This window comes from Terrapene carolina, unplaced genomic scaffold (assembly GCF_002925995.2).
Source record: "Terrapene carolina triunguis isolate 2854851 unplaced genomic scaffold, T_m_triunguis-2.0 Scaffold67, whole genome shotgun sequence".
NCBI lineage: Eukaryota > Metazoa > Chordata > Testudines > Emydidae > Terrapene > Terrapene triunguis.
This window is the reverse complement of record NW_020664418.1, coordinates 49150577-49177043: the sequence shown is the minus strand read 5'-3', so window position 1 is coordinate 49177043 and position 26467 is coordinate 49150577. Positions and strand designations below refer to the sequence as shown.

The 26467-nt window shown below is 43.5% G+C and overlaps 1 protein-coding gene across 2 annotated transcripts; it reads left to right on the top strand.

The window, feature by feature from the left end:
* The first annotated feature begins 187 nt into the window (after positions 1-187).
* Positions 188-26128, top strand: ANP32A (acidic nuclear phosphoprotein 32 family member A). 2 transcript variants are annotated; one of them, XM_024199534.3, is made up of 7 exons: positions 188-397; positions 19415-19564; positions 19725-19847; positions 21724-21922; positions 23505-23602; positions 24737-24797; positions 25000-26128. In XM_024199534.3, exons 1-7 carry the CDS (start codon positions 344-346, stop codon positions 25059-25061), a joined length of 747 nt encoding a protein of 248 aa, XP_024055302.1. In that variant the 5' UTR covers positions 188-343; the 3' UTR covers positions 25062-26128. The 2 variants fall into 2 exon arrangements, with proteins under 2 accessions (XP_024055302.1, XP_024055304.1); XM_024199536.3 differs by lacking the exons at positions 23505-23602; positions 25000-26128 and having other exon boundaries at positions 190-397; positions 24737-24778.
* Positions 26129-26467: the final 339 nt, after the last annotated feature.

The following is a 26467-nucleotide window of genomic DNA, read 5'->3' as shown; positions in this document are numbered from 1 at the left end:
CCACCAGCACCGAATGATCCTCCGCTCGGACTCGGGCTGTCCCCTGGCCGGCTCCGCCGCTCCCCTATTGGCTCCCGCCGCCCCTTGCCCGCCCCATTGGCTCCGGCAGCCCGCTGCGGCGTCGCGGTTGGCCGAGCCAGGCGTCAATCACGGCGGAGCCCCCGGGAGTGCCCGCCTCCGCTGTTATCAGGTTAGTGTTCGCCGCGGTGCTGGGGCTCGGGATTCCAAGCGGAGCTGGTTGAGCCCTCAAAGTCCCTCACCGCGCTGGCTTTGGGGGGGTCTCCACTGGTGTCAATACAAAAGAGGAGCTGAGCAAAGCGAGAGACTCCTGCTCACCAGGGACATGGACATGAAGAAGAGGATCCACTTAGAGCTGCGGAACAGGACGCCCTCCGATGTAAGCCATGCAAAAAAAAAAAAAAAATCCATCCCACCTTTTGGGGGGTGCATGAAAACGGTTACAAAATGTAGGGGTGCCGTGGTGCTAGGTAACGCCCGTGCCAGCGGCTGCGGAAGCCGCTGTTGCCCTTGAGGTGCCTGCCGGTGTGTGTCTGTCTCCGTGCCCCCAATTTGGGGTGCCCAAAGGCGCACGCGTTATGGTCTAGGGGGGAAACTCTACGCGGCTCCCGAGTCTGCTGGTGTGCAATGCATGAAAGGGGCTTGCAAGGCGTTCACGGGAAATAAGTTGGTGGTTCTCTCGGGCTGGTTTAGTTTGCAAATCTTGGCACTGGGGGTTGGGACTGGGAGCGAGTTGGGAAAGGGTTTAGTTTGAAGTGCGTCTTCATTTCTTTGCAGTGATCCGGCGAGAGAGACTGGGGAGCCATATTTGTAACTTTGTAGTCCTCATGAACGCGCCCTTTCTCTCTCTCTCCCCCCCTCTCCAGATGCTGAGAAGACAAAACATAGGATTTTAAAACAAAGGTTCACGGGTTTTTTAAAATCTGATCCGGCTGACAGTATCGCAAGCTTTGAATAAAAAAAATGGCCAAAATAAATCCACTCTCCACCCCCTCTCCATCCACACACACACAAAAAGACTGGATGGTTTTTTCCCCCCCTTTGGGGCTGGACTTAGGTTGTTGTTCAGCGTCTGGCTGAATAAACGAGAACAAGAAAGTTTGTCAGGACAGAAATAGTCCCTGGCTGGTTGGGTACAAATTATGCAGACGAGAGACAATCGAGTTACCTCTCCTCGTTTTTCTGTTTGTCTCCTACTGATCCTGCAGCGATGGCCAGAGAACGGCGAGAGGGGTGGGGGGAACCCAATTGGGGAAGACCCCCCTACCCTCTTGCCACATGCACCCAAGGAGAAATTAAGGTGGCCTCTGTGTTGGTGCGTGTGTTAGACTCTCCTGTGTCGGGAATTTGGGGGGGTTGTGCTGCGCAAAGGTGACCGGTCTCGTCTCTCCTGTGTAGTCATCGGTGTATGGGATCGCCTTTTCCTAGCCTGGCCGCCTTGGGAACTTTAGGGTAACCCACAGAGTAAATAGCCAGTCTCTGGGGGGAACCCTCCCCCCCCAAAAAACGGATCCCCCCCAAATCTGGATTTTTTAGAAGCCAAGGCAGAAGAGGTCATTACATAATGGCTTAAATACTAACATAGTTTGATATTTGGGGGGGGAAGGGGAGGTGTTCTCCAAACGATTCGCCTCCCTCCTACAGACTTCTAGGCTGCTGTGGTTGGAAGGCGCTGGGCGTAGATAGGACCGAATGAAAACATACCTCTCCAGAAATCAAAAAGTATACGTCTCCGAGGGAGGGAGGGTGGGTGGAAACTGCCCCCACGGTTTTCCTATCGCTAGTAAAATGTCTGACGGACAGAGCTGGGCAGATTTACGTAACCTCCTGTTTAAACTTAAAAAAAGTATTGGGGATGGAGCAGGAGGAGGGAGTTTCCGTTGTATTGAGCTGGCTAGTGGGTCCGACACCTTGCCTGGAGCAGCAGCACCTATTAATAAAAAGTGGTGTGTGTGTGTGTGTGTGTGCAGGTTGCTGCATGAGTGGGGCTGCCAGTGCTCCCTTGTGTTGCACTGGGTGTGTATGTGCCAGCTAGCTCCGCACACGAGGGCTTGTTGTTTGTGAGAGCTGTGCAAAGGGGACAAAGAGCAAACGGAGGCGCTTCCTAATGAGGGGCCTCCGTCCCTACATCTCTGCCGGGGAGATGAAATATTCCTCCCTCCCTCCCTCCACCCCATGAAATCATTCCCAACTTTGTATCCTCGCGTTGGCAGCACCACAGTAAACCTGAAGTAGGACAAGACGCCATGTTTTTGTCCGTCGAGCTGCAAAGGAGAAAAAGGCTGGGGTATGAAACCAAGGCGATTTATTCTTTAGGATCCGTGCGAATACAATAAAGGAGGGAATTCTTAAAGGCACCATTGATGCAGTTAGCAAACATTCCTTGTTTGTTACATTCTGGAGGGAGTGTGTGTGTGGGAGGGGGGGAGTTGCTTTAAATGTTAATATTTGTAACAAACTATAAAATGAGAAGCTTATATAGATCTGCAGTTTCCTAATAATGGTGATTATTTGGTGGGGGAGGAGGAAAGCTTAATGTTTTGTTATAGGGCAGGTCCTGGATGCAGAATCGTAACGATTAAGCGGCTGAAGCAATGAGGGCGCAGTCAGGGCTCGCTCTGTGTGTGTGTGTGTAACATGACTGCCAGCATTCAGGTCTGCCATTTTGTCACTGTTGTTGTCACTGAGTGGGGGGGGGGGGGGGAGGAGGATGTTTTTAAAGAAGATAAAAATCTTTTAGCACGATTCCCAGCAAGGTACTATTCGAACCCGAAAAACTGCTGCAGAGTGGCTGATGTGGCGGGGGCCTTCAGGGAGGGAGGCCGGGTGTTGGGGGGTGTGTGTCTGCCTGCAGAGGGGAGAATCCCAGTCCTTGTTTGTTTCCCTGCAAAGGCGTCTCTTGGCAGCCTGGAGGAGCCTGTATCTTTAAATGGAGCGTTGGTCGCTCGAAATGGAACGTTGTGTTCGCGAGCATTCTGCGGCGTGGTGACTAACGTTCGGAGGAGACTGGAAAGTCAGTCGCGCTCTCGCCAGTAGCACCTGGCCCCTCTGCGCCCGTCGTCAGCGCGGGCATTAATGCCAGTTTGTTGTTGGTCCTTGTCCAAATCCCGATAGAGGCGGCTTCCCCGGAGCTGGAAGAAGCAAGCAGACATAGAAGGTCGTTTGCATAGTGGGTGTTTTTTTTTTTTTTTTTTTTGATGGCTTTAAAATGCCTGCAGCAGCTTCCAAAGGGAGGGGAGCGCATTATTGATGAGTTGGGAATATGCCTTCTTCCTGGGCAGGGCCCTGCGGGAAGGTAGGTCTCGGTGTTTTCATGGATTATGTAGCAGTAACAGCGAGCGCCGCTTGAGGCTTATCTGCACTTTTCTTCATGCTCCCCATTTTGAACAGGGGTTAACTATAACGATTTTCTCCACACTGCTAAGTGGGACGTTTTTAGCAACAATAGTTTTTAAACCAAATTTGGTTTACTTTTCTCCCTGTGCTTTTGATTAATGGAGAGTAACATTAATAGGCCTTTGATTGGGACAGTGTTGCATCTGAAGAAGTGGGGTTTTTTTTTACCCACGAAAGCGTATGCCCAAATAAATCTGTTAGTCTCTAAGGTGCCACCGGACTCCTTGTTGTTTTTGCACTTCTATAACTCAGAGATTTGGTGGGTAAAGAAACCCTGTCAGTCATAAAATGTTAGTTATCTAACACGTTACTTTGTCACCTGTTTAAAGTCTTTTGACTCTGAGAATAAACTCACATAGCAAATGCTATAATTAAAATTGTTCTAAATTTCATTATGCATATTTATTTTAAAGATAACTAGGGGGAATAATGCTTGTGAGCATTGCTGTTTTACCAGCCAAATCCGAAGGCACCCATTAGAATGTGGCCAGTTCATGTGCATATAGGTCCTCATGTCATGGAGAAATCAAGTGTACAATTTGGGGCCTGCCACTCTTCAAAAAACCCTTTTTAAATCAAATTGAGGGAGCCTGTGCCTTTGGGCACTAGGTAAAGTGGCGATTGAATTTTAAAAGTGATTATTGCTTGGGCCCATCCACTACTTCATGTGGATTGTGCATGTTTCAATATAGACAGAACAATGACATTAAATTTGATATTGTATTAGTCTGTGAGCTCTTGTTTACATAGGTAAAGATGATGCAGTATCTTCAGTAACTATCTGGCAGGTTAATGGTTTCCAGTATATATTTGCACTATAATCCATATTTTAGCAGTATCTGGTCACATTGTTCTATTGGGATTATTATTACACCTCTACCCCGATATAACGCTGTCCTCGGGAGCCAAAAAATCTTACCGCGTTAAAGGTGAAACCGCGTTGTATAGAACTTGCTTTGATCCGCCGGAGTGCGCAGCCCCGCCCGGAGCACTGCTTTACCTCGTTATATCTGAATTCGTGTTATATCGGATCGCATTATATCGGGATAGAGGTGTATTTCTAAAAGTACCATTAAAAGAAATATACTCTGAAAAATTGGTCTTCACTTTACAAAACCAAAGTAGATTTAGCTGAAGCTTTTGAGCCATTTGTGCCTTGGTATTGCAACCCATGTGGTATTTAACTTACATCAGCCCCTTGCCAGGGTTGAGATTTTGCAAATCAAGGGGAGTAGTGAAGCATTATATCAGAATTTCATTACCTTTGTGGGTTTATGTTAATATGCTGTAGGCTGTAGAGAGATGTAGTATAATTCTTGTTTGGAATACTGCTTAATACTGTGTAACAGAGCTGGTTACTTTGAGATGTTAAATCTTATAATTCTGTAGGTTTAATATACATATTAATGTATTAAATATGGTGGAATGCATAGGAGCCCCATTTTCTCCTCCCCCCTTTTTTTTGGTTTAACATGAATTTAGGGCTAATGAAAGGTGCCAGATTGATAGTACCTGAAATTATATTTTTCTATGTATTGTACAGTTGGTAGTTATGCAGTTTTTCCTACTGGAATTTTCTCCTTTTCTTCTGTATCCACTGTGTTTAATATTGAGAAAGTAGTTCATGTGCTGTACACATACACATCTAAGCTTGTCTTACTTATGATAGTCGTTTTCTGATGTAACCACCTGTTCACTTGGAATTAGAAGAGATTATTTCACACAGGTTACTAGAGAGCCATCAGATGGCAATGTAACTACTGAACTACATAGAAGACGCTTTTGTGGGCAGATTTTTGGGCACTCTTGTTTATTTGTATTGTACATAGCCTAATTCAGTAGCTAAATACAAAGGCTGTAAAGCAAATTATCAGTTTAACGTTGTCTGTCTGGCTATGCAACACAGATCTTGCCTGTGTCTTTGAAATTGTGCTAAAATGTCTTTTTTATGCATTAGAGATAGATTGTTGGTTACTTTAGTCCAAAGACTTAATGCTTGTTCTAAAGGGGACACTATTCACTTGAAATTTAGTCAATTAAAATAAATGTTGAAGGTTACTTCACTTTTTTCACATGCTTCTGATTCCCCTGCCAGAAACTTCTGTTTAATTTTATTTATGTCTGTTCTCTTCTGTTGTGTGGAAAACCTACACAAACAAAAGGGAAAACAGTGAAAATGACTACTTGTAAAGTCTTATGAAATACAGAAGGTAAACCAAAATATAACTTTCCCCTCTAGTCCTTTATGGTTACTATGTTAATTGCAATAATAGTAAATGGCTTCAGTTGGTGTCTCTTTAAAAATTTGCATTCTTGTAAAAGCATTGTAATAATCCAAGTTAGTGTCTTCATTTAAATTTTATCTCTCTTGTGCTTAACAAATAAAAAATGAAAGGTACTCTAACTATTTTATGCAACTACTAGCAGCCTCTCTGAATTTGTGACCTGCTGGTATTCTGCTAAGTTCTCAAAAGTTTATATTGGGGCTATATATCTCTGCATCTATACTGCTGGATCCCCAGAAGGGGTGTTTTAGTAAAGTGAATAAATTGTTTGTGTTGGAACAACAGATATTGGAAACAGGTAGGTATGAAGGAAACCTAGTTAGGCAAATATGTACCTCATTTGATCTAGAATCATGGATGAGAATGAACATATACAGGTACAGAATTTGTGTGTGCGATCCATAGTGAGTGGTCTATAAATTTTTTTTTTTTTTCCTTTTTAAACTTGACCAAGTTGTAAGCGTGTGAAGGGATCTATGTACATGCAAGATAAAAACTTGCTGCCTAGCTTTCTAATCTGTCCATGATGTTGCCATTATCTGATGGATTTTCTAGATTTTTATTGTGTGGTTTAATCCTGACATTTCACCCTCAACTGTTCAAAATTCCCCTGCGGCTATCAGTATCTCAAATGCAATCATATTTATGTAAGGTGTAGGATGATTCATGTGTGTACAGAACAAGAAAACATCAACTTGAAAAATTATTCTCTTGATAAAGTTATCAGAACAAAAATAGCGAGGTTTAGTTAACAAGCCACCATATAATGGTATAAAGAATTGCATTATGTCACATGAAGAAATAATTATTGGAAAAAAAACACACACACAGCAGGAAGAACAGCTAACTAGTACGGATTCTTGAGGGCCTATGTGATATAATTGACTTAAGCCTGAATCTGATAACTTGTCCTACAGCCAGATCTGCACATGCAGAATCTTGAAAATCAATGGGCAGAATCTGTCGTCTGCTACGCTGCCCTACTTATGCACCAAGCTGTGCCAATATTTTGAGCTTAACCATATGGACCTTCAAAATGCAACTTTAGAGGTAATAGTTCAGGGCCTACAGTACACTATTCTTCCCCTCTTAATTCATCTTGAATTCCTTAATTCATCTACAAATATGTACATCTTTAAAGGTGTTGAATTTGTAGTGTAAAGGATGATGGCTGCCTTTTAAAAACTGATATACTGTATGTAGTGCACCTCAGTTAGGAATAATCATAGACATGGACTATATTTACTAATTCCACCTCTAATGGAACTGTAGAGGCCGGAGAAAGGTAAGAATTGGACCCATAAAAATGTAACTACTTACGTTTCAAGTGCGAACCACTTTCAAATGATTTAAACAATGTAAAGCTTTAGATATGAGTGGTGCTATGAACTCAACTGGTTTCCCAGCCAGAATCTCTGGTGTGGGAAGCAGCGTGTTTGGAATTCCATGTGAACGGACTGGGAGGTAACAGAGCTGGCATAACCTGACGCTAACGTTGAGACTTTTCTTGCTGTGGCAGGTCTCAGTAGACTGTGTGATAAACACCTTGGCCAGGTAAAATGAAATGTATGTAGTCAGGTATGGTTGCTCCCCAACGAGAACAGTTAGCAGTTACTCTCTGCTGATGGGCCTAGCTGGAGTTGCTGGTTGTTACTTGACTATTAACTTGTTATTACTGTAACATACAAACCATTTTCATTTTCTTCCTCTGCCATCCTTTCACCCTACCATTCTTCAAACAACATTTATAAACTCTTATTTTCTGCCTCTTGCCTAACTCACTAACCTTGCTTTTCTCTCTTTCCTGCTAGATTTTCCCTCAACTATAGGATTCATTTCCTGCATGCTTCTCTTCAAATATATTGTGTTTCTTCTCTTCTCTTCTCTTCTTCTTTTTTTTTTTTAATTAATAACTCCTTGGGCTCAATCTTGCAGCCCTTACCTACATGAGTAGTCTGAGATAAATCTAAACAAGATTCAGTATTTGGGCTTACTATCAATCTTCATGTCTTCACTTCGACCTGTATAACAAGAGTCACAAGGCAGACTCATTATTGGAGCATTAATTTTTCAGTCAAACTGGCCTATCGGGCACTTCCAAGTATTAAAAAGGTTGGAAACAGCATGTCCCAGTAAATCTAGTGGAACATTTCACTTACATGGTACTCAGTACCTACAACTTTTCAGACAAGATATTGATTTAATATTAGTGATTAATGTGCTAACATTCTTAGGAAACTTTTATTTGACTTAAGGCAGGAAATAAATTTCATGCTAAATTTATGAGAGTAGCAGATATGATTGCTCCAGTACTGAATGACCACAGAATGTGTACAGCAGTCTAGCTAAATGTTAACTTGGAATTAAACTATTTTAAAATTAGCTATGATGTGCACAAGGTATTGGAATGTGTGTTTACTGTGTGGCGCTGAGGTCATTTAACAATATCTAGCTTTTCTATAGCGTTTTCCACTGGTAGCTCTCAAAATGCTTTACAAAGGAGGTAAGCATCATTATTATCTTACAGATAGGAGAAGTGACTTTCCCAAGGTCACCCAGCAGGTCATCGGCAGAGCTAGGGATAGAGATGAGGTCTCCTGAGGCCCAGTCAGTGCTCTATCCACTAGGACATCCTGCGTCCAGGAGAAGGAGATGGAAGCAAACCTCAAAGTGGCGCCAAAAAAGGGGGTGGGGGGCATTTGTTTTGAAAGTCAAGCAATTTAATCACTTCCCTATCACTGTTTAGGCCAGGCCCCCTCAAACGAAGTGTGTTCAGACCTCAGTGGTTCAGGAGCCAAATTTGCGATCAGTATTACCCAAAAGAGCCACAGTCATGTGAATTCATTGTTTCATTTACATATATATAATTCTCACAGCAAAATGACTGACCAAGTAGTCTATAATTGGTTAATAACATAGTAAAAGCTTCCTGATTGGTTAATAATTTAGATTAATAATTAAATCACACAGTTTTAATATCATGTGCTGCAAAGAGCTGCAGGAGAGGGATTCAAGAGCCACTTGTGGTTCATAAGCCTCAGTCTGAGTATCACTGTTCTAAGGCATTTGTGCTGGTCTATAGGTAATTTTATAAAAGAAACAAACAAACTAGAAAAACCTGCCTATAGATGCCCTTGAATAAAAGGGTCTTGCTACATTTTTATAAGTATTCTTTGACTTATTGACTAGCATGGTGCATAGTCTTGTGTATGTACAGGTAGTTACTGAGATGTTTCAATTGGAAGCATGCTTTCATGTGACATGATTCTTAAAAATATATGTAAGTTTTACTAAAGTCATAGATCTTTTTTTTTTTTTCTAGAAGTTTTGGATTGGAGGTGCTATGTAGTTAGTCTCCACAATTTTGATTATAGGGTGTATACCATTAGCTTTCTTCCTCCCTCCCTCCAACCACTTTCCTATTTCATTTGAAACTTCAGACTTTCTTATAACTCCACTATAGGAACATAGTTCTAACATCTTGTCTTTGACTCTCTATGTATTTGTTGGTTTCTGGGCTGATGGTGACACACACTGTACAGAATGTTATAGAGTGGAAATTTACTGATAATGGACCAGAGTGATGGCACAACCTTAAATCCAATTCAACTGGCTAGTGAAGAATTATTTCCCCTATGTATAGGAACAATTTGGTAGAGTTGATCTAGTAGTTCTTCCTCCACACGTTCTTCTGGCCCCCGTGCATTGGGTGTGGCCAGGGAAGAGTGGGCTTGCCAGGATGCCCCTGCAGGCTGTTGGCAGGCAACAGAAAATGGTAACCTGTAAATCCTACGCCTGCTGACTAGTCATTCAATCTGAATCATTAGCTCACTTTCTATGGGCCCTCCTTCCATATTCACAGTGAATAATTCAAGAACAAAATGCTAGGCCGGTTAAGATTTGGGATAATTGTTTAGAGCTAAAGTGTTGGTGTATTGTATTTTTATTTTAGTTGATCTAGTAACTGACAAACTGCTTTTTCCTACTAATGAACTTGTAATGCTCAAATATTTCATTGTGGCTAAACATTATGGTATTAATATAAAACAACTTGTTAAAAGTGCACTAGAAGGTAATGTTGGGGTCTTTGTGCACACACACGTACTCACAACTTGAGTGAAGTAAGCAGAGAACTGTGCCAACATGATACAAAAGTTAGTGAGCTCTTCAAATATGCACATGCTGAAATTGTTGGATGTAGTAGTTTGGGATTAAGTAAACAGTACAGGGAGCTTCCAAGCAAAAGGATGTGTAGGTGTTAGCATATTGAAGTTTGATGGGGCTGCACCATTCAAAGACCACCCCAGATAGATGCTTTTAAAGTCCAGTGTTGTATTTCATATGACATTTGTGCAAAGATTCAGAATTCCAACTCGTTGAATACAGGTACCAAGTGAATAAAATAACTTGATGTGACTGGGTCGTTTTTATTTCCAGTCCTGTCTGTGATTTCATGAACATGGCAGCATTCCTGAACTTGGCAGCACCAAAAGTGCATATATTAAATCAGGCCTTGTGTGTTGGTGATCTCCATCTTGGATAGGATTTGAACCTGTCTTTTTAAAGGGCACCTTTGAAGTTAGGACATTAACCATAGTGAAGATGCCTTTGGGATGCTCTCTCTGTTCATACACAGTTTCCATAAGGTGGTAACTGAATGCCTCCCAAAGTTCTAAAGCAGGGGTAGGCAACCTATGGCATGTGTGCCGAAAGCAGCATGCGAGCTGATTTTCAGTGGCACTCACACTGCCCTGTTCCTGGCCACCGGTCCGGGGGGCTCTGCATTTTAATTTAATTTTAAATGAAGCTTCTTAAACATTTTAAAATCCTTATTTACTTTTCATACAACAATAGTTTAGTTCTATATTATAGACTTATAGACAGGGACCTTCTAAAAACGTTAACATGTATGACTGGCAGGCGAAACCTTAAATCAGAGTGAATAAATGAAGACTCGGCACACCACTTCTGAAAGGTTGCCGACCCCCGTTCTAAAGTTATACATTCGGCCCGTTCAGAGTGTCCCCTCTTCCTGAGACCAGGAGACGCTGCCTCAGCTGCTAGATGTGCTGTTCATAGCTCAGGATGGGAGGGGTGCGTGCTGTGTGGTTTCCCAGAAGGGAAGTGTCCCATCCCGATATGTGGCGTTCTCTGCGTTTGTGTTGCATAACATTGACCAGGCTCCGTGCTAGGTAAGTGGCACTCCCACATCCAGTTTTCTTAATCGTTTGTTTAAAACACTTGTGATATTTGCTGATAAGTAGGTGAGTGAAACCAGTTTGTTTCATCTTATCAAAGGCCTGGAGTAAGGCCTGGTGGTTGAAATATCAAAATTACTAGGTTTATCCTGACTCAGATAAAAAACAAATCTTTAGTAACATGCTCATGTTGGGGGGGTGGAGGGGGGCAGGTGTGTGTGTGTGTGTGTGTGTGTGTGTGTGTGTGAGAGTGGTTATATTTAAAAAGTCTGTGTTTTGGGGGAGGTTCCAAGTATCAGAACCCTTCCTGTATCTGTTGAAATGTAGGTTAGAAAAAACTCGGATTTAGTCCGGCCTAGGCTGTGTCTCCTGTGAGACACAGAGCAGTGCTAAAGGAGTAGTTGAGGATTACCCCATTATAGGGGAACCCCTAGTGGCATAAAGCCAGCACATTCAATGCCAGGCGACCTATTCTCCCCCCACCCCATCTCCCTCCATGTAGGTGCAATGCCAGAGATGGGAGAGGAACATGGCCCGAGTATGCTGAGCTCTGGCAATCCTGGAATGGCAGAACAGTCCCTAGGAGGTGGGTCCTAGTTGGCATATATTATAATAGCCCAGTAACTATTCTAACTTGACCTGGGGGCCACACAGGGTCCTGGCTGCCCCCAACGGTGTATAAGGGTGGTATATTGCCCCTCTGCCACCTCTCCTTGGGTGTGTCAAGCAGAGCTAATGCACCTCTGAGGATCCACCTCTAAATGCCCAGTATTTTCCAAATGGCATGTATGCTGCTAACAGTTACTGATTAAAAGAGAAAACAACCTTTCCAAACCTCTCTTGGTTTCATTTGGGTTGCTGGTTTAGAGCAGGAAGTGCAGGGGTTTGCATAATTGCACCACGAGTTTGCAAAGCTTCGCGGCAGCTGCAGCTTTAGTGCAGCCTGTTTAATAGGCTGAGCACTCAAGCAGGTCTTGATGCCACATTCCAGATAGTATCTGAAGTGAACATCCATAAGAATTTAATCCTTTCTGCCAGGGGGTGGCAAAAGTAACTTTGAGGGAGAAGATCGTCTTGTAAACACTGAGAATCTAAAGCTCTTCACCATCAGTTTTTTCTTTCCCCTGATTTTTCTGCGAAGTGCCAATGATGGGCTGTCCTACTTTCGTTACACTTATGGACAGTTTAACAGGATTCGCCCTTCCCCAACACACCAAAACTTCCAGTGTGGAGTGTATTGTGTCCTTTTGCATGGAATATGTTAAAGGATAATTGCTCTTGCTTGCGATGACAGATTGTGCCAGAGAACAGTTTATTGGAGTAACGTAAGTTGGGGTGAACAAACTGGTAGGTTTCTGCCAGAGGATCCCCAGCCCACAGGATCACTGATCTGGAATTAAGCTGGAGCTAGAAAGAAATCTGATTTGACAGCCTAAAAGGATGGGTGTCCATCATTAATTATGAGTGATGCAGGGGCAGGACTTCCTGCCAGGCCCAAAAGCTCAGAGGGACGTGCTCCCACATTTGGGGGAGAAATAGAGTTTCTGCAGATGTATCTAAAGAACTGAGCAAGCTCCCATTTGTCACAGACCTTTTCCCCTCTTCTTATGGATGGGGAGAAGGGAGCACCTGGCACTGAGATTAGGCAGTGGGGGACAGGAAGGGACATAACGCAATTGCTAATTCCAGTAGACCAGACAGCGGCCAAGAGCTTTGTGGTACCGAGTGAATGTGCTTCCCCTTACTCTGCAGGTAGCATGGCCATGTGGAATGGTGGCCATTTTCTGTCCCAAAGGAGCCAAATATACAGGGTGGGATTTACTTGTGTGATGCCCTGATAATCTACGAGGTCCGTACCTCCAATGTCAGTGGAGTGGTGTGGCTGAATTTGATCCTTGGCTTTCTACTAGTAAATTTGCTATTTAACCTGTTAAAAACTGAGCTTTAACGGTGTGGTTTTTGTAATATCATTTGTCGCTCTTCTAGTCTTGATGATCTGTCATGGATTACAGTTCAGGGATTTAATCACTGGCAGTGCCTACTTGCCTTTGAACCATTGCGCTGTGCTTGCAGGAGTGAAACTGTAGGCTCTTTGGAGCAGTAACTTTGTACTTACTGTAATATATATGTAGACTTAATGTAAAAAACCCACCATGTCATAAACCCATTGGAAAATACTGATGTACATGTCTGTATTCTATAGCATGTGTGTAAATTAGTATGACAAAGTATATTCGTTTTTCAGAAAAGTAAACTGACCTATCTTAGGGTCTCTGTCACCTAGGCAGCAAAGCGAGCAAGGAGAAAAATCGTGCCAGGTAAACTGTGCAGAGAATGTGTACTGAAAGTTGCGTATGAGTGTCCCCATGGAATACAGTGCCTGTGTGCATACAATGGGCTGTCGTTAACTCAGAAATGAGCATCGTTCCACAGTGCAAAGCATGGGTACATTAAGAATGCCGCATAAGCAGTGATGAATACAGCTTAATACAGTATCTGTATGAGAAAACTCTGGATTCTGTTGGTTATCAAACATGTACTGCAAGGAGTACTGCAAGGGGTGATGTAATCAAAGGCACGGAGAGATACAGGACACACTGTAATCCATAGTTAGGCATGCAAAGTGGACAGACCTCAAGGTGATATCAGTCTGGAAGAGTCTGCCAACACCAGAGATAGAAACTGGAGCGGCCACAGAAATAAGTAAGGAGTCCGGTGAGGAGGGAGCAGTGACCTATTTATGGTTCTTGGAACACCACACAAAAGCAAGCCTTGACACTAGCAAACCACAGAGTAACGCACAGGCAGCAGTACGTGTACCACCAGGAAGCACCTGGCGCAGCAGGTGGCAGTTTGGCGGGCCACAGAGTGGAAGAATGGGGAAATGGATCACCCAGAGCAGACCCCTGGGACGTAGAGACGAGAACCAGTTAGGGCTCTGCACACCTTGACCAGACAGTCCCAACCATGCAGCAGTCATTGCCCCGCCCCCAAATGCACCACATTGCATTGCAGGCAGAGGCTTTAACGATCCACACCGTAGATCCCAATGAACCAATCTGTCTGTTCGCCTCTCCACTGGGCTTATTGCAGGTTCCTTTGCCGCAGTTTAGGTGTGAGACTCACCTGCTCTGGCAGTAGAGTGGCCATACGAGACTGGCTTATGGACAGGAACCCTCTTCGATACAGAGATGGTGAAGGATAGTGTTCTCTTTGGTGGTCACAGCTGCCTGCAGCGTGCTGTTCTTGCATTGTTTCCCAGAACACATCAACTCTTTTTGGGCAGAGAGTATGTGGCATGCTCACTTTTCTGTGCGGTGCATGGGCTGAGTGCTGATGGTATGCAGTTATGGGACGCTTAGGAGGGCGGAAATGTGATGTGATCTCTTAGAACAATATTGCACAACTTGTATCTTTCCTTCTGTCTAGATACTTGTGGAGCCCAGTACCGCCAGTAGTTTGCTTTGCTTGTGCATCATGCAGTGAACAGAACAGTTGGAGCCTAGATGACTTTGAGCACTGGGGGGCCTCCCATCCTTCTACACAGCCATGTAAAAATGACCTCTGGAAACTTACTTCCATAGTCTAGCTCAGGGGGTCTCACAAGAAATTTTTTGGTGGCCTCAGACTACCCTTGCTGGTGGCTGCTGACAGGTTTTTCCTAAAATACTTAATTAACTTTTAGGAAAAACAAATAAATATGCACATATACATGTCCAAATCATTATAATTTATTTATGTACATTTTTATTGGAGACTCAAAAATAATGTACAGTCGACTCTATTCTTTACTGGACCTAAACAGAATAGAAACAAATAATGGCTTTGCATGTTCTTGTCTTGTTGTTGTTGTTGTTTTGTTGTTGCAGCTTCTGTTTGGTTGCTTCTTTTTTTTTCTGTTTCTGTGAAAAGTGACATTTGTCTGTCTAACACTGCTTTGCCCCTCCTCCCCCGCAGTCACTGCCCAGGAGGGTATGGCCGCACAAAAAGCCCTTGGTAGCCACATTTCGAGAAACGCTGGGTAGCTTGTACCTCTCATCAGCGATAGTGTCTTCCTTAGCTTGACTGAACTGCAGGGCTCCCGTAAGACAGTATTGGTTCAAATATGATACGGCAGACTCTCACGTTCTTAATTCATAATGGTTAGGGCCCATTCATCACGTTCTGACGTGTCTAACGAGCCCTGTAAAGGGGGTTAGGGTCTGAGTGGTTGAATACTACATCCATCCAGAAATGCTTATCTGCTGTGTTTTATTGGGGTGAAACAAAAGGGGAGAAGTCCTGTGTGTGAAAACAAAGAGCTCAGTGACCCACTCGGCATGTTCAGTGGGAAGTGTGATAGGCGTGCTCTGTCTGAGACCAGTTTCCACAGAACTACCCAGATTCTTTGAGAAAATAATCCAGTGCAAAAAGCCTGCAAGTCTCCGTCATGCCTTTAGATCGTTAGTCTAGTCAGATACTTTTAATGGGAGTGGGGTCTTATTTGCCCTTCCATGAAACTTCTCAGTAAACCTGCCTTTTGTCACTGTATGTAAATATCTATACAGTGTCCAATCTTACACCCTGCCCTAGTCCACATGTAACTCCCATTAGCCTGGGGGGGAGGGAGTATGCAGTGCCCAACACCATGGTGATTGTCTTTTTTGGTCTAGTTGGGCAATAGGATATGTCTTCCCAAACAGGGCCCTCTTGACGATGGGAGGTCACTGTCAGACCTCCTCAGCTGTGTGGACTCTAACAAAAAGGGATAAGCTCTAGAGAAGGGAAAGATAAAAGGAGAGGCAAAGTAAGAAAGAAAGGAATGGAAAGGGGAAGAGAGGAGGAAGTATATGTGGGCAGGAGGAGGGTAAACTAACATGGGGTATATAACCCCCGGGGGAAAATTTGCAGGCTGGTTGTATCAGCTGCTGTGTGTAAAAGTGCAGATGGAAAAACTAATGCAAAATTAAGTTTGTGCACTGAAAACAAAGTGAAGTCAGGAAGTTCACAGTGTATGGTTTCATGCAGCCATGTTACCTTGGTCCCATTGTACACCTGTGGTATTTGCTATTCCTGTATATTTAATGTGGTGAAGCCAGCTCTGTTGTGGGGTCCTTCACTTTTGAATTTCAGAATGATTTTTAACTTTGCCACTGTAATGTTGCACTAACAAAATTCGTTGAATGAAATTTCTCTCTCAGAGAAAAGGACCAAGATCCCCAACTAAGCTGGAGGCTGGCCGGCTCCTCTGCTGCCATTTCTGATGTGTCCTTCCTCCCCTATCCCCTCCCTTCACTGCTGAGGGAAGAGACTAGAGAGTCCTTCTCTCTGTCTGTCTTGCTCACCTTCAGACTTAAACACCATTTTCCCTTGAAGTGGGTTGCAGGCCAGATCTCACCCCTAACCTTGGTGCCAGCTCTTGGAACTGTGGGCGCTCTCTCTCTCTGCCTGAACTCACCTTGGAGTGCAAGGCTGTGTCATCCCTGTCACCCCCCCGCAGTTTAATAGCCTTCGGATAACTGGATCCAAACGGACCTCACGGAGAGTCTTTACTCTTGGTCCGCTTTGCAGCGGTGAAGCCTGAGGCTGCAATCTACAAACAGTTCCGGGGGAGATGGGCTAGTTCACCCAGCTGAGGGGGGATGGGAAAAGGAGCCCCATGTTCAGCCCATTAGCCCTTTCCTTTGCTCTCACGGTTAGAGGGATAGGAGAGATTCCTTTTAAAGGTGGATTCCAAAACCACTTAGTGCCCGGTGGGCGGGCAGGCTGCAGGTAGGGTGACCAGACAGCAAGTGTGAAAAATCGGGACGGGGGTGGGGGGTAATAGGATCCTATATAAGAAAAAGATCCAAAACTCGGGACTGTCCCTATAAAATCGGGACATCTGGTCACCCTAGCTACAGGGGATAAATGGGGCAGGCAAAGGCCCTCTGCCCTGCTCAGCCAGGACATGATCCGATAAAGGGAAAACTTAGGGGTGTGAATGTAAGAGTGTCTTGCTTGGGTTTGAGTAAGTCGAGCCGTTTGAAAAGTATGTGCATTTGTGAACTAAATGTAGAAACGTCTTTAGTTTAGGACAGGAAGTGAAGATTTGTAAGATTAGTTTGAAACTGCAGGAGGAACTAGGTAGGCTGGAAGGATGTAGCTACTCAGATTCAAATTTGAACCAGTCACCGGGGTGAATTCTTTTAAAAAGTGCTGATGTGATTATTTTTAAATGAGCACAGTTGACTACAACCTCCGTTTTTTACAGTACTTCTCATCTGCAAGTTGGCACGTCAAACCACTCCGAGTCTGTTACTGACCAGTATTCTAGCCCTGTGTTGGAGCAGAGCTTCCGTCGCTGCTTTATGTGGGAGTCTGGTTGTTTTGGGAGTTTTCTACCCCTGGATTTGTCTCATCCAGGTACTAACCAGGCCCCACCTGGTATCTTGAAGTATTGTGGCAAAAGGATATGCCTATTGAATACTTCTGGGTTTGTTTGTTGCTCTTGCCTTAATTTCAGATGAAGTGGTTTTTGTTTTTTTTAAAGTGAGACATTTATATAGGAAATAATACATAAAACTTTATTAATAGTCTTCTGGTCTGTGTGTGGATTCTTTTGCAAAACTTGTACAAGGACACTTGCTTATTGTTCTTCTGGGGGGGAAATTGGGAAAAGAAACCTGGAAATTGCATTTCCTGTTGCAACTCTGATTACATGCATCACTTGTGAACCTATACCATCTTGGATCTCCCTTCACCTGCATGGAGCCCCCTTGAATTCAGCCCATGGATTTCATTGCAAGAATGGAGACTGTGATTCAACATAAAATGGAGTTAAATATCTAGTAAAGCTGTTTGATGCACCCATCAAATCACATCACATTGACTTGAATCTCCTGCTGTGGGATTACTGCAATAACCGTTTTCAAAAAAAGAAACATTTGCATATTAACTGCCTCATGTATGCAAAGGAAGGTTTCCTCATCTTGCTAACTCTGTGGTTCTTGCAAACTCTCTTGGGTCCTGTCCCCTTTGCTTTTAAAACAAAAGATTCTCCAGATTTCTCAGGCGATCTGTCACAGTAGGGGGACCCGACTATTGCTGAGTTTTGGAACACTGCTCTGCCTCCAGCCTTTCCCCCTCCCTGAGTGTCAATGGTCTGTGGTACCCCTTGACAACCTATATCATGCAGGGCTCTGTAATGCAGCCATAGGGTTGTATTCTTCTCTCAGTGTGGGAGAACTTGCTCTCATAACTTGCCTGTTGATAGGGGAGTATTTGCACTCTTTATTCTGGCAAAATGGGGGAGGATTTACTGTACTGGGTCACCGCTCATACGGTGTATCCTGCTAGTGTTTCTACCAGGGATGTACTGAGTGTGGTAAGACCGCGTGAGGATTTTGGTTAAAAATGAACTGTTTTTATTCTTTGATCACTGTGGTGGGGCTTTTTCATCTTAAAGGGCTGCTTCCTTGCTTGAGCATCGAGCTGTGTCATTTGAAGGTGGCACCTTCCTAAGGTCTGATCATCAGCCAGGAGCTCCATACAGTAATTTATCCCAGCTTTTGCTGAATGGGGCAGGGTCAACCACATTGGCAAATCCTGCATCCTCCTTTCCCTCCTCCCTCTGTTCCCCTCCATGCCCGCTCTTTCTCTGCAGTATGGGGGAAGGGGAGGGTGAGACAGAAGATACAGGATCGGTACATGCTCAGGTGAGCGCAGAAGGAGAATCAGGCTATATCCGCTACCCCTTCCCGTTCCAGAAACATCTGAAGCCTGCCTTATAAACTCTTCAAGAAAAACCCATCTCTGTGTGGAAAACCTCGCCTTAGAACTCTGAAGCCCGCAGAATACTGAGCGGGAGACTTCCAAGAGTACGTAGTGGAGTTAGGATTACAAGTGCCATGGAAAGTCAGGCACTCCCTAAAATGTAGCTCTGCATAGTATTAGTCAACCTGTTTCACTTCTCAGAAAATATCTATCTATCTCCACAGCCAGCGGTCTAAAATTAAAGTTTACTTCTTTGAATAGCTTGTTATGATAAATTGAGATAATTTCTTAATGCAGAAATGACGGATGTATTGCATTGACAGGCAAGAAGTTATCCGAGCTGTAGGCTCTTTTTAATGAAGTCTTGAATATTCCAAGCTATTGTTAAAATGTCTTTAGCAGTAACTTTGATGAACAGTTGTTAGGAACTACTAGTAAATCATGTAAACTAGCTTTAATGCAATAGAACTGGCTCTAAGCCAGTTGCAGAATGCCATCTATGTTCAGGTTTGCTTCATTTGTCTCTCTCTAATAATCGTGTTTGTGAAATGTAGCTAAAATCCATCCTGAGAAGTTAAGCTAGCATTGTAAACAACACTGCATGGCAGAAGCTGGAAATAACCATCCAGCGCAGTTGCAAAGTAGAACAACAAACTGTTGTATTCGGTTCCATAGCTTAAGTTTTTTTTATTGTGCTTTGCTTGTGAATTAACTGTTTAAACATTTATATGTATCTGACTGTAGGATAAACATTTTAACACATTTGAATTTTGTCTTTTCCAGGTTAAAGAACTCGTTCTTGACAACTGTAGGTCAAATGAAGGCAAAATTGAAGGACTCACAGATGAGTTTGAAGAGCTGGAATTCTTAAGTACAATCAACGTAGGCCTAAGCTCAGTTGCAAACTTACCAAAGTTAAACAAACTTAAGAAGGTAAATAAAGACGTGCCACATGTTGTATTTCTCTTTTTATATTTTTTTCTTGCAATATATTAAGTGCGAAATAGACATTCACGTAAGAGCTTCCTCTAACGAGCTCAGTTGCGTTTGTTTTAAAATCTCTTTAATTTTTATTTTTTTGTCTGACTTCTAGCTCGAACTAAGCGATAACAGAATCTCCGGAGGACTGGAAGTATTGGCAGAAAAGTGTCCAAACCTCACGCATCTAAACCTAAGCGGCAACAAAATAAAAGATCTCAGTACAATAGAACCTCTGGTGAGTTAATGCGACAGCAAAAAGTGCTTCAAGTGTAGTTAAAACCCCTAGATCTGTATGTGACCACAGGTCCCTTACAACCTGACACCCCAAATAGAATGCGAGGTTGTCCACATCTGACACTTGGGCCTAACTGAGGCAGGCTGTAATATATTGGCTGTGTGTGTGTGATAACACCTCCCTCTAGTGGCCAGTCCTCATCAGATAGTCAGTACACATCCATATTGGGGCGGAGAATGGGTGTGGCTTAGGGGAATTTGTAGTGGGATATGGAGTCCTGAGGCTGATAGTGCAAGTCTAGTGCAGACAATAGCAATCAAAAGTTGCTCTGTGGTGGCTGTTCACTGGGCTATTCCATGAGTTGTGTTGGTGGGCATTTGGTGACATCACAGTCCTCTTCCCTCCCCATTTGTGTTTGATACTAATTAGTGCACTTGTTGAGTAAAGAAAACCCAAGAACTGGAAGGGCGAAGGTTACCATGGCTACGTTCTCTGCTCCAAAAATGATACCATCAAGCCATGGCTGAGATTGGATGGGGGGGGATGTACGCACAGGTGGCTCACTGTACTCCACTTGTCCTGAGACGAGAGGAGGGGCTGCAGTCTCCAGGACTGCCCATCTGGAATTAATCAAGAGCCCTGAGACTTACAGTAAGGGTGTCCTCACATTAGCCGTGCACCTATCAATGTCCCACTTCTGCTCTGGAAGTGTGAAAGGCAGCTGCCAGTCATTTCTGTACTCTTTAAAAGTGGGAACAATCTTACTCTTCAGGGTAGCTCGTCAGGAGAGAATAACAAAGCCATTTTTTATTTTACAGTATTTTGGTGCCATGGATCTTGTCCCTCGGCCCCACTCCTCCACTGGACACAGTTCTGCTAACAGGTCCCTGGTTTGGAAACCTGTGGGCCATTCCCGACTCTTCCATTTTCTACCCCTGTTCATGGCTGGCTTCTACTAACAGAAGCACCTACTCCCCCTGAGCAGTCACGTTGGCATAGCTGGTGCATAGCCCTGGAAGCATGATCTCATAACTACCCCCTCTTTTCCTGTTGGACTCTTTTAAATCTCTTGTTTTCATGACCCCTCAACCATTGGGTTAAAAGTGGATCAGATTACAGTTTCAGAACACAGCCGGTGCCCTTCACTTCTTGCCCGATAATACTGTGGTGCTTAGGAATCAGGCTGCAAAATCAAGGGCTATGGCAGGCTTGATCACCTTTTTACCTTCACTCTTTTTACCCCGTTAATCTTTCCATGAAAATCTCATGCTCCTGAGGCTTCTCCTATGTCGCTGGGTTCCATCGCTAGCTATACACGACGGGCAGGGTGGCCATGAGCCTCTGCCACCTGCTCATAATCTCCGGGCTCTAAACTAATAAACCGTCACAATTTCATAGGAGACCATTGCTCTACAGCCTTCCTGCTAAGCTCTTAAAGGGAAACCTTTCAGAACATCCAAGGCAAACCCTTAAGCCACCACACTTCTCTTTTATTGCGTTTAGTTTGTAAGTGGCATTGCTTTCTTTTCCCACCTAAAAATTCTGTGCAGCTGAACATAAGCTGAAACCCCTTCCCCCCCCGGTTTTCATCCAGCTGTTGGTGGTTATGTAGGCACTGGCCCCTGTGTGACATTGGGTCAGAGACTTTACCCCGTTCTATGCCTCAGTTTCCCATGTGTAACATGGCAGTATTGATACAGAGCTTTGTAAAGTGCTTTGAGATCTGTGAACAAAGAGTACTGATTTAAAACACTCCATTTTATCCTTAGAAGTTGCTTGCCGAGATATGTACCTTTTGGGTGTTAACTGGCTGCCCTTCAGTTTTTAAAGTCTTCCCAAGACAGGTCTCTGATGGAGCCTCCATTTTTACTTACAGAAAAAATTAGAAAACTTGAAGAGTTTAGATCTTTTCAATTGCGAGGTAACCAACTTGAACGACTACAGAGAAAATGTGTTCAAGCTCCTCCCACAACTCACGTATCTCGACGGTTATGACCGGGATGACAAAGAAGCCCCAGATTCCGATGCAGAGGGCTATGTGGAGGGCCTAGATGATGAAGAGGAGGATGAAGATGGTATGTTACTAGCTCCATTTAGCGTATTTAGATTATAGCCAACTGATGTGCATGCTCCTTTCTTCTCCAAAAGCAACCCATTCACCTGACTTGTCGGTGAGAGAAGGGTTCTCCCAGCACCCAGTTCCCTGGCTTACGTAGATATGAATGTACCTGTGGCTCCTCCATAGACCGAGGAAAAACTAGACTTGGATAGCCCAGGCAGGGCCTAAAAGAGACGCACACCCTTATCTTCAGTCAGAGAGTGCTGCGAGGTCTGGCCAGGAGAGAGAATAAGACAAGCACATGGGCAGCGAATGGGAAGAGGCAAAACTGAGGGGAAGGTGACAGGAGGGAGAAACTGATCAGAGAAACTGAAAGGACATACGTATTGCTCTCCATCTTCCAAGCCTTTTACAGTTAGGCGGTAATAAGGCATTTTCCCCATTTCCAGTTGAGAAAGCTGTGGCAGGGACAGAAGCAAAGCACATATGGCTATTAAAGATTGAGAGGACAGACCCTCAGAAAGGGGGAGGGGAAGGGAGACTGAGAATGGAAGATAGCAGCCGGATTAGGGGACAGCGAGTGAGGCTGTCGTGTTGGTTAATAGGAAAGTGTGACATTGAATGATCAATAACAAAGTAAACAACGGCTGAGATAGATCAAAGGAGCAGAGAAGGCACAGGCTGAACTTTGCTTGGGGCCAGCGCTGTCAAAGGCACTGCAGAAGCAGAGAGTAACTTTATGAATGTTAGGAAAACTAACCTGCCAGTTCTCTTGGGGTAAATTGTGCCATTCTGCTTCACCCTGACAGCCTGCATTCAGAGGCATCTGGCTTACCAGTTGGACCAATGTCAGGCTGGGTTTTGGGAATTTGCTAGACTCTTCAAACCAAGCTGAAAAGCAAAGCACACAGAATAGCTGGACTTGCACTTTCTCCTCGAGTGCGGAATTTGTTGGGTTGTGATACAGTAAACACTGCAGCACTGCCTGGCAGAAGGGTGCGCTGACAGAACAACGCAGAGGCTCAGTGGGGACAAAATCTCTCTCCAGCACAGTATAAATCCAAGCCTGAGTGAAAATGCTTTAACTTTCTTCTCAAAAATCCATACCAGTCGCTGGATTATGGCCCCCTTCACATTGCTCTTGCAGCCTAGCGAGGATTGAGCAGCCTCTGGGGGAACTTTCCCATCACTGGGACTGGACAGGGTTGCTGTGTGCAGCTTTTTCCCTCCCCTTCCTCCCTGCCACCGCCGGGTGTAAGGAGCAAGCTGGGGGATAGAGGGTTCTGGTCATTCCGTGATGCTGGGAAGCCCCCGGTCTGCTCTGACTTACTCCCGGGCCACCCATGTTCCCCCCAACAGCTCAGGATCTGCGAGGCACACAGGTGGCTTTAAGCCACCATTGCACCACTCTGTGCAGGATTCACTCTGGCCTCATACCTTGCACCTGGAAAAAGGCAACAAGCTAGATTCTGCCTTCAAGCCGTACTTGTGTGTGTGCCTTTTACATCAGTGGGAAGGCAGGATTTGGCTGGTAATGTTTGAAAACTAAGCTTCCTGTAGACAGTTAACTGAGTTGATAGTCTTGCTTGCTTGTGTAGAAGAGGAGTATGATGAAGATGCTCAAGTAGTAGAAGATGAAGAGGAAGATGAGGAGGAGGAGGAAGGAGAAGAGGAGGATGTGAGCGGGGAAGAGGAGGTAAGGATTCGTGGCAGGGGGAACATCTGTGGCAGGTCTGAATACCTGCATAGAAATGTAAACCACATCACAACCTTTGTTTTTAAGTGCCCACATTTTTTTTTCTTCCATCTAAGACGCAATGAAAATACATGGGCATAGGTTTTGAAGAGCATCTGCCTGTGAGCCAGCTGCCATCTAGTGACCAGTAATAAATCATTCAGCTTCTTGGGATCATGTTGAAAACAGATGTAACTTTCAGCAGCTCTGTCGTTAATGTCTCCAGAGCTAGCCACTTTTCTCACACACAGCCTATTAAAAGCTGGAGTCGAAGTCTCTGTGAACGATAGGTTCTTTCTCTCAATGTCTCAAAAAGCAGATGCTTAAAGGAAAACTGAGCCCAGACTTTTGCACAATGATACTGATTTAAATAAGATTTCAGTCAGAATGTTTGAGAATAAGATTCTTCTGAAAGTAGAAAACAAAGTACTGTTGGCTTCAGACTCGGGGTGGGGGTGTTTGTCCATGGTCTTTATCTAAAAATAAAAAGGTGCCAATTTTTATAGTACAGAGATTCTTCCCTAAGTCTAACCTCAGAGAGGTTGAATGGGTAAAATGGAAAGCAGAATTCAGCACAGTGTGTGGTTCCTACAACTGACTTCTCTTCCCCCTGCCCCGCCCCCTTCTCTCTCTCTCACACAGCTTTCCCTCCTACTGTTAAAGTAGTGACAGAAGTGGTGAGGTCCTGTGTTTAAGTGTGTAACTTTGGAATGCTTAGAACTAAGCTTAGTGTTCTGTTTCCACAAACGGGCCCTGATCCCATTGAAATTAGTTTTGCCATTGATTTAATTGAACTCGACTTGAATTTTTGTGTTTACATATCAGTGTGGCTTTTAAAACCATGTAGTGAGAAGATCGGTTTCTTCTTTGAGAGGAGGCCAAATTTTAGATGAAATTGGGTAATATGGCTACTGTTGAGTCCTGCTGTGAAGAGTGGGCCAGAATCCAGTGTAGGAAGGTATTTTAGGGAATAAACGTGCACACTTATGCGGGGGGAAAGACACCTTTCAAGGGATTTGCTCAATTTCAAGATACTGTTGAAGGTTGTCGATTGGGAAAGGTGTTGAACAAAACTCTTTGTTAATCTTTCTGTAGGAAGATGAAGAAGGTTATAATGATGGTGAAGTAGATGATGATGAAGAAGAAGAAGAAATTGGTATGGCAATAATACAAACTTTAGTACAGAACAAAAGTAGTAATGTACTGTTTTTAAAAGCAGAACTGTATCTGCATATATATTGCTGTGGTACTAAGCCATTTCCTAATGTAGCCGTTTGTATGAATTGTTTGTTTTTTACGATTATGCTATGATAGTACATCAGGGTACACACATAACCCAGTCCATGTTTATTTTGCAGAAGAAGAAAAGGGGCAGAAGAGAAAACGAGAACCCGAAGACGAGGGTGATGAAGATGATTAAACTGAATAACCTATTTTGAAAGTTTCCTATTGTGATTTGACTGTTTTTACCCTGTATTCTTCTCCCCCCCTCCCCCACTTATTTTTTTTCTGATTGTAATGTTGCTGTGGGAATGAGAGGGAAAAGTGTTTTGGGTGGGCGAGGGAAAATACTATTTTTACTGCCACTCCTACTTTTCATTTTTAAAATTTTTTTGTCCCTTTTAGTTCCTGACTGTAAATGCAATAGTAAGTATAAACCAAGTGGCAATTTGTTTCTTATTATTGGAGTGGATAGTTTGACATCTTAAACTTAAGATCACTAGAGGATATCCAAAGTAGGCATACAGTCTGTTTTGAGACCGCTAAATATCTCTGGTTGTTGGGATTTACCATCTCTGCCAGTCACTAAGCATAATGTAAGTATTTTTTGGGGGGGATGCTGCAGATCTAGGCAAAGCATCCGGTCCACAGCAACAGGAGTGAGAATGGCATATTGATAAAGTGATTTCTTTGTTGCCTGTTTGTGAATGACTGCCATTTTCAGCCAATGCTTTCCCTGCTTCTGTAGGTAACTCTTATTTTGCTGTTTGTAAATAGTGACCAAATGTGTTCTTTTTGTTTTTCCTTTTGTTGAGTTCCTTTGGATCTGGTTTATGGGGTGACTACTTTGCAATCCCCCTCTGTGTGTTGTGTTTTGGGGGTTTTTTCCTTTCTATTTTTTTTTTGGCCTGGGGTACAGCCAATACACTGAAAATGGCAGGCATTTAAATATATATATAAATATATATAAAAAAGTGTTCCTAATTCCTGAGTTACTAGTGAAATGAATTTGAAAATTGTAATAAAAAAATGTTTCAACCCTTTTAAATAAGGTGTGTACTATTTTGGTCTGTAATATATAACGACACTTAGTCAATTTGAAGTGATGAGAAACGACTTCCACTTGTGCTATATACTTTGAAAATTTTTACAAACCTAAATACAGGAGACAGTACAGCATGTAGTGTAGAAGGTTTCTTTTCATACACGCAAGCACGAAATACTAATACAAAATTGTATTTTCTTACCTAGTGGAAGTCAGTAAAATGACTGAAAATACCTAGTGAATGTACAGTTTTACTTTCATATCCCTCTTTAAAATAGCTTTAGAAGTGACTTGTATTTCCTAGTCAATATTTCATCTGTATAAATACATTTGCAAGTTTTTTTTTTTCCCAGAAGAGCCAAACTTTTGAGTTTTATGTCTGTTTGTCATTGATGAATTTCAATAAATCTTTTTATACAATTTTTTTTTGTGGCTTATTTGAGTAAAATGGGCCACTGGGAATGAACTGCATACCTTTAACAATAACATTCTGTTGAATTCCCTGGTATTTTTAGTAGTCGCTTCATACATTTTCTTCTATAAAATTGCTCTAAGCCATG

Excerpts from the sequence above, each read along its gene's own strand:
- ANP32A (XM_024199534.3), top strand. The coding sequence starts at position 344 with ATGGACATGAAGAAGAGGATCCACTTAGAGCTGCGGAACAGGACGCCC. Across the intron at positions 19,848-21,723 it reads TCAGTACAATAGAACCTCTG|AAAAAATTAGAAAACTTGAA; the intron begins GTGAGTTAATGC and ends TTTTACTTACAG. Across the intron at positions 23,603-24,736 it reads ATGTGAGCGGGGAAGAGGAG|GAAGATGAAGAAGGTTATAA; the intron begins GTAAGGATTCGT and ends ATCTTTCTGTAG.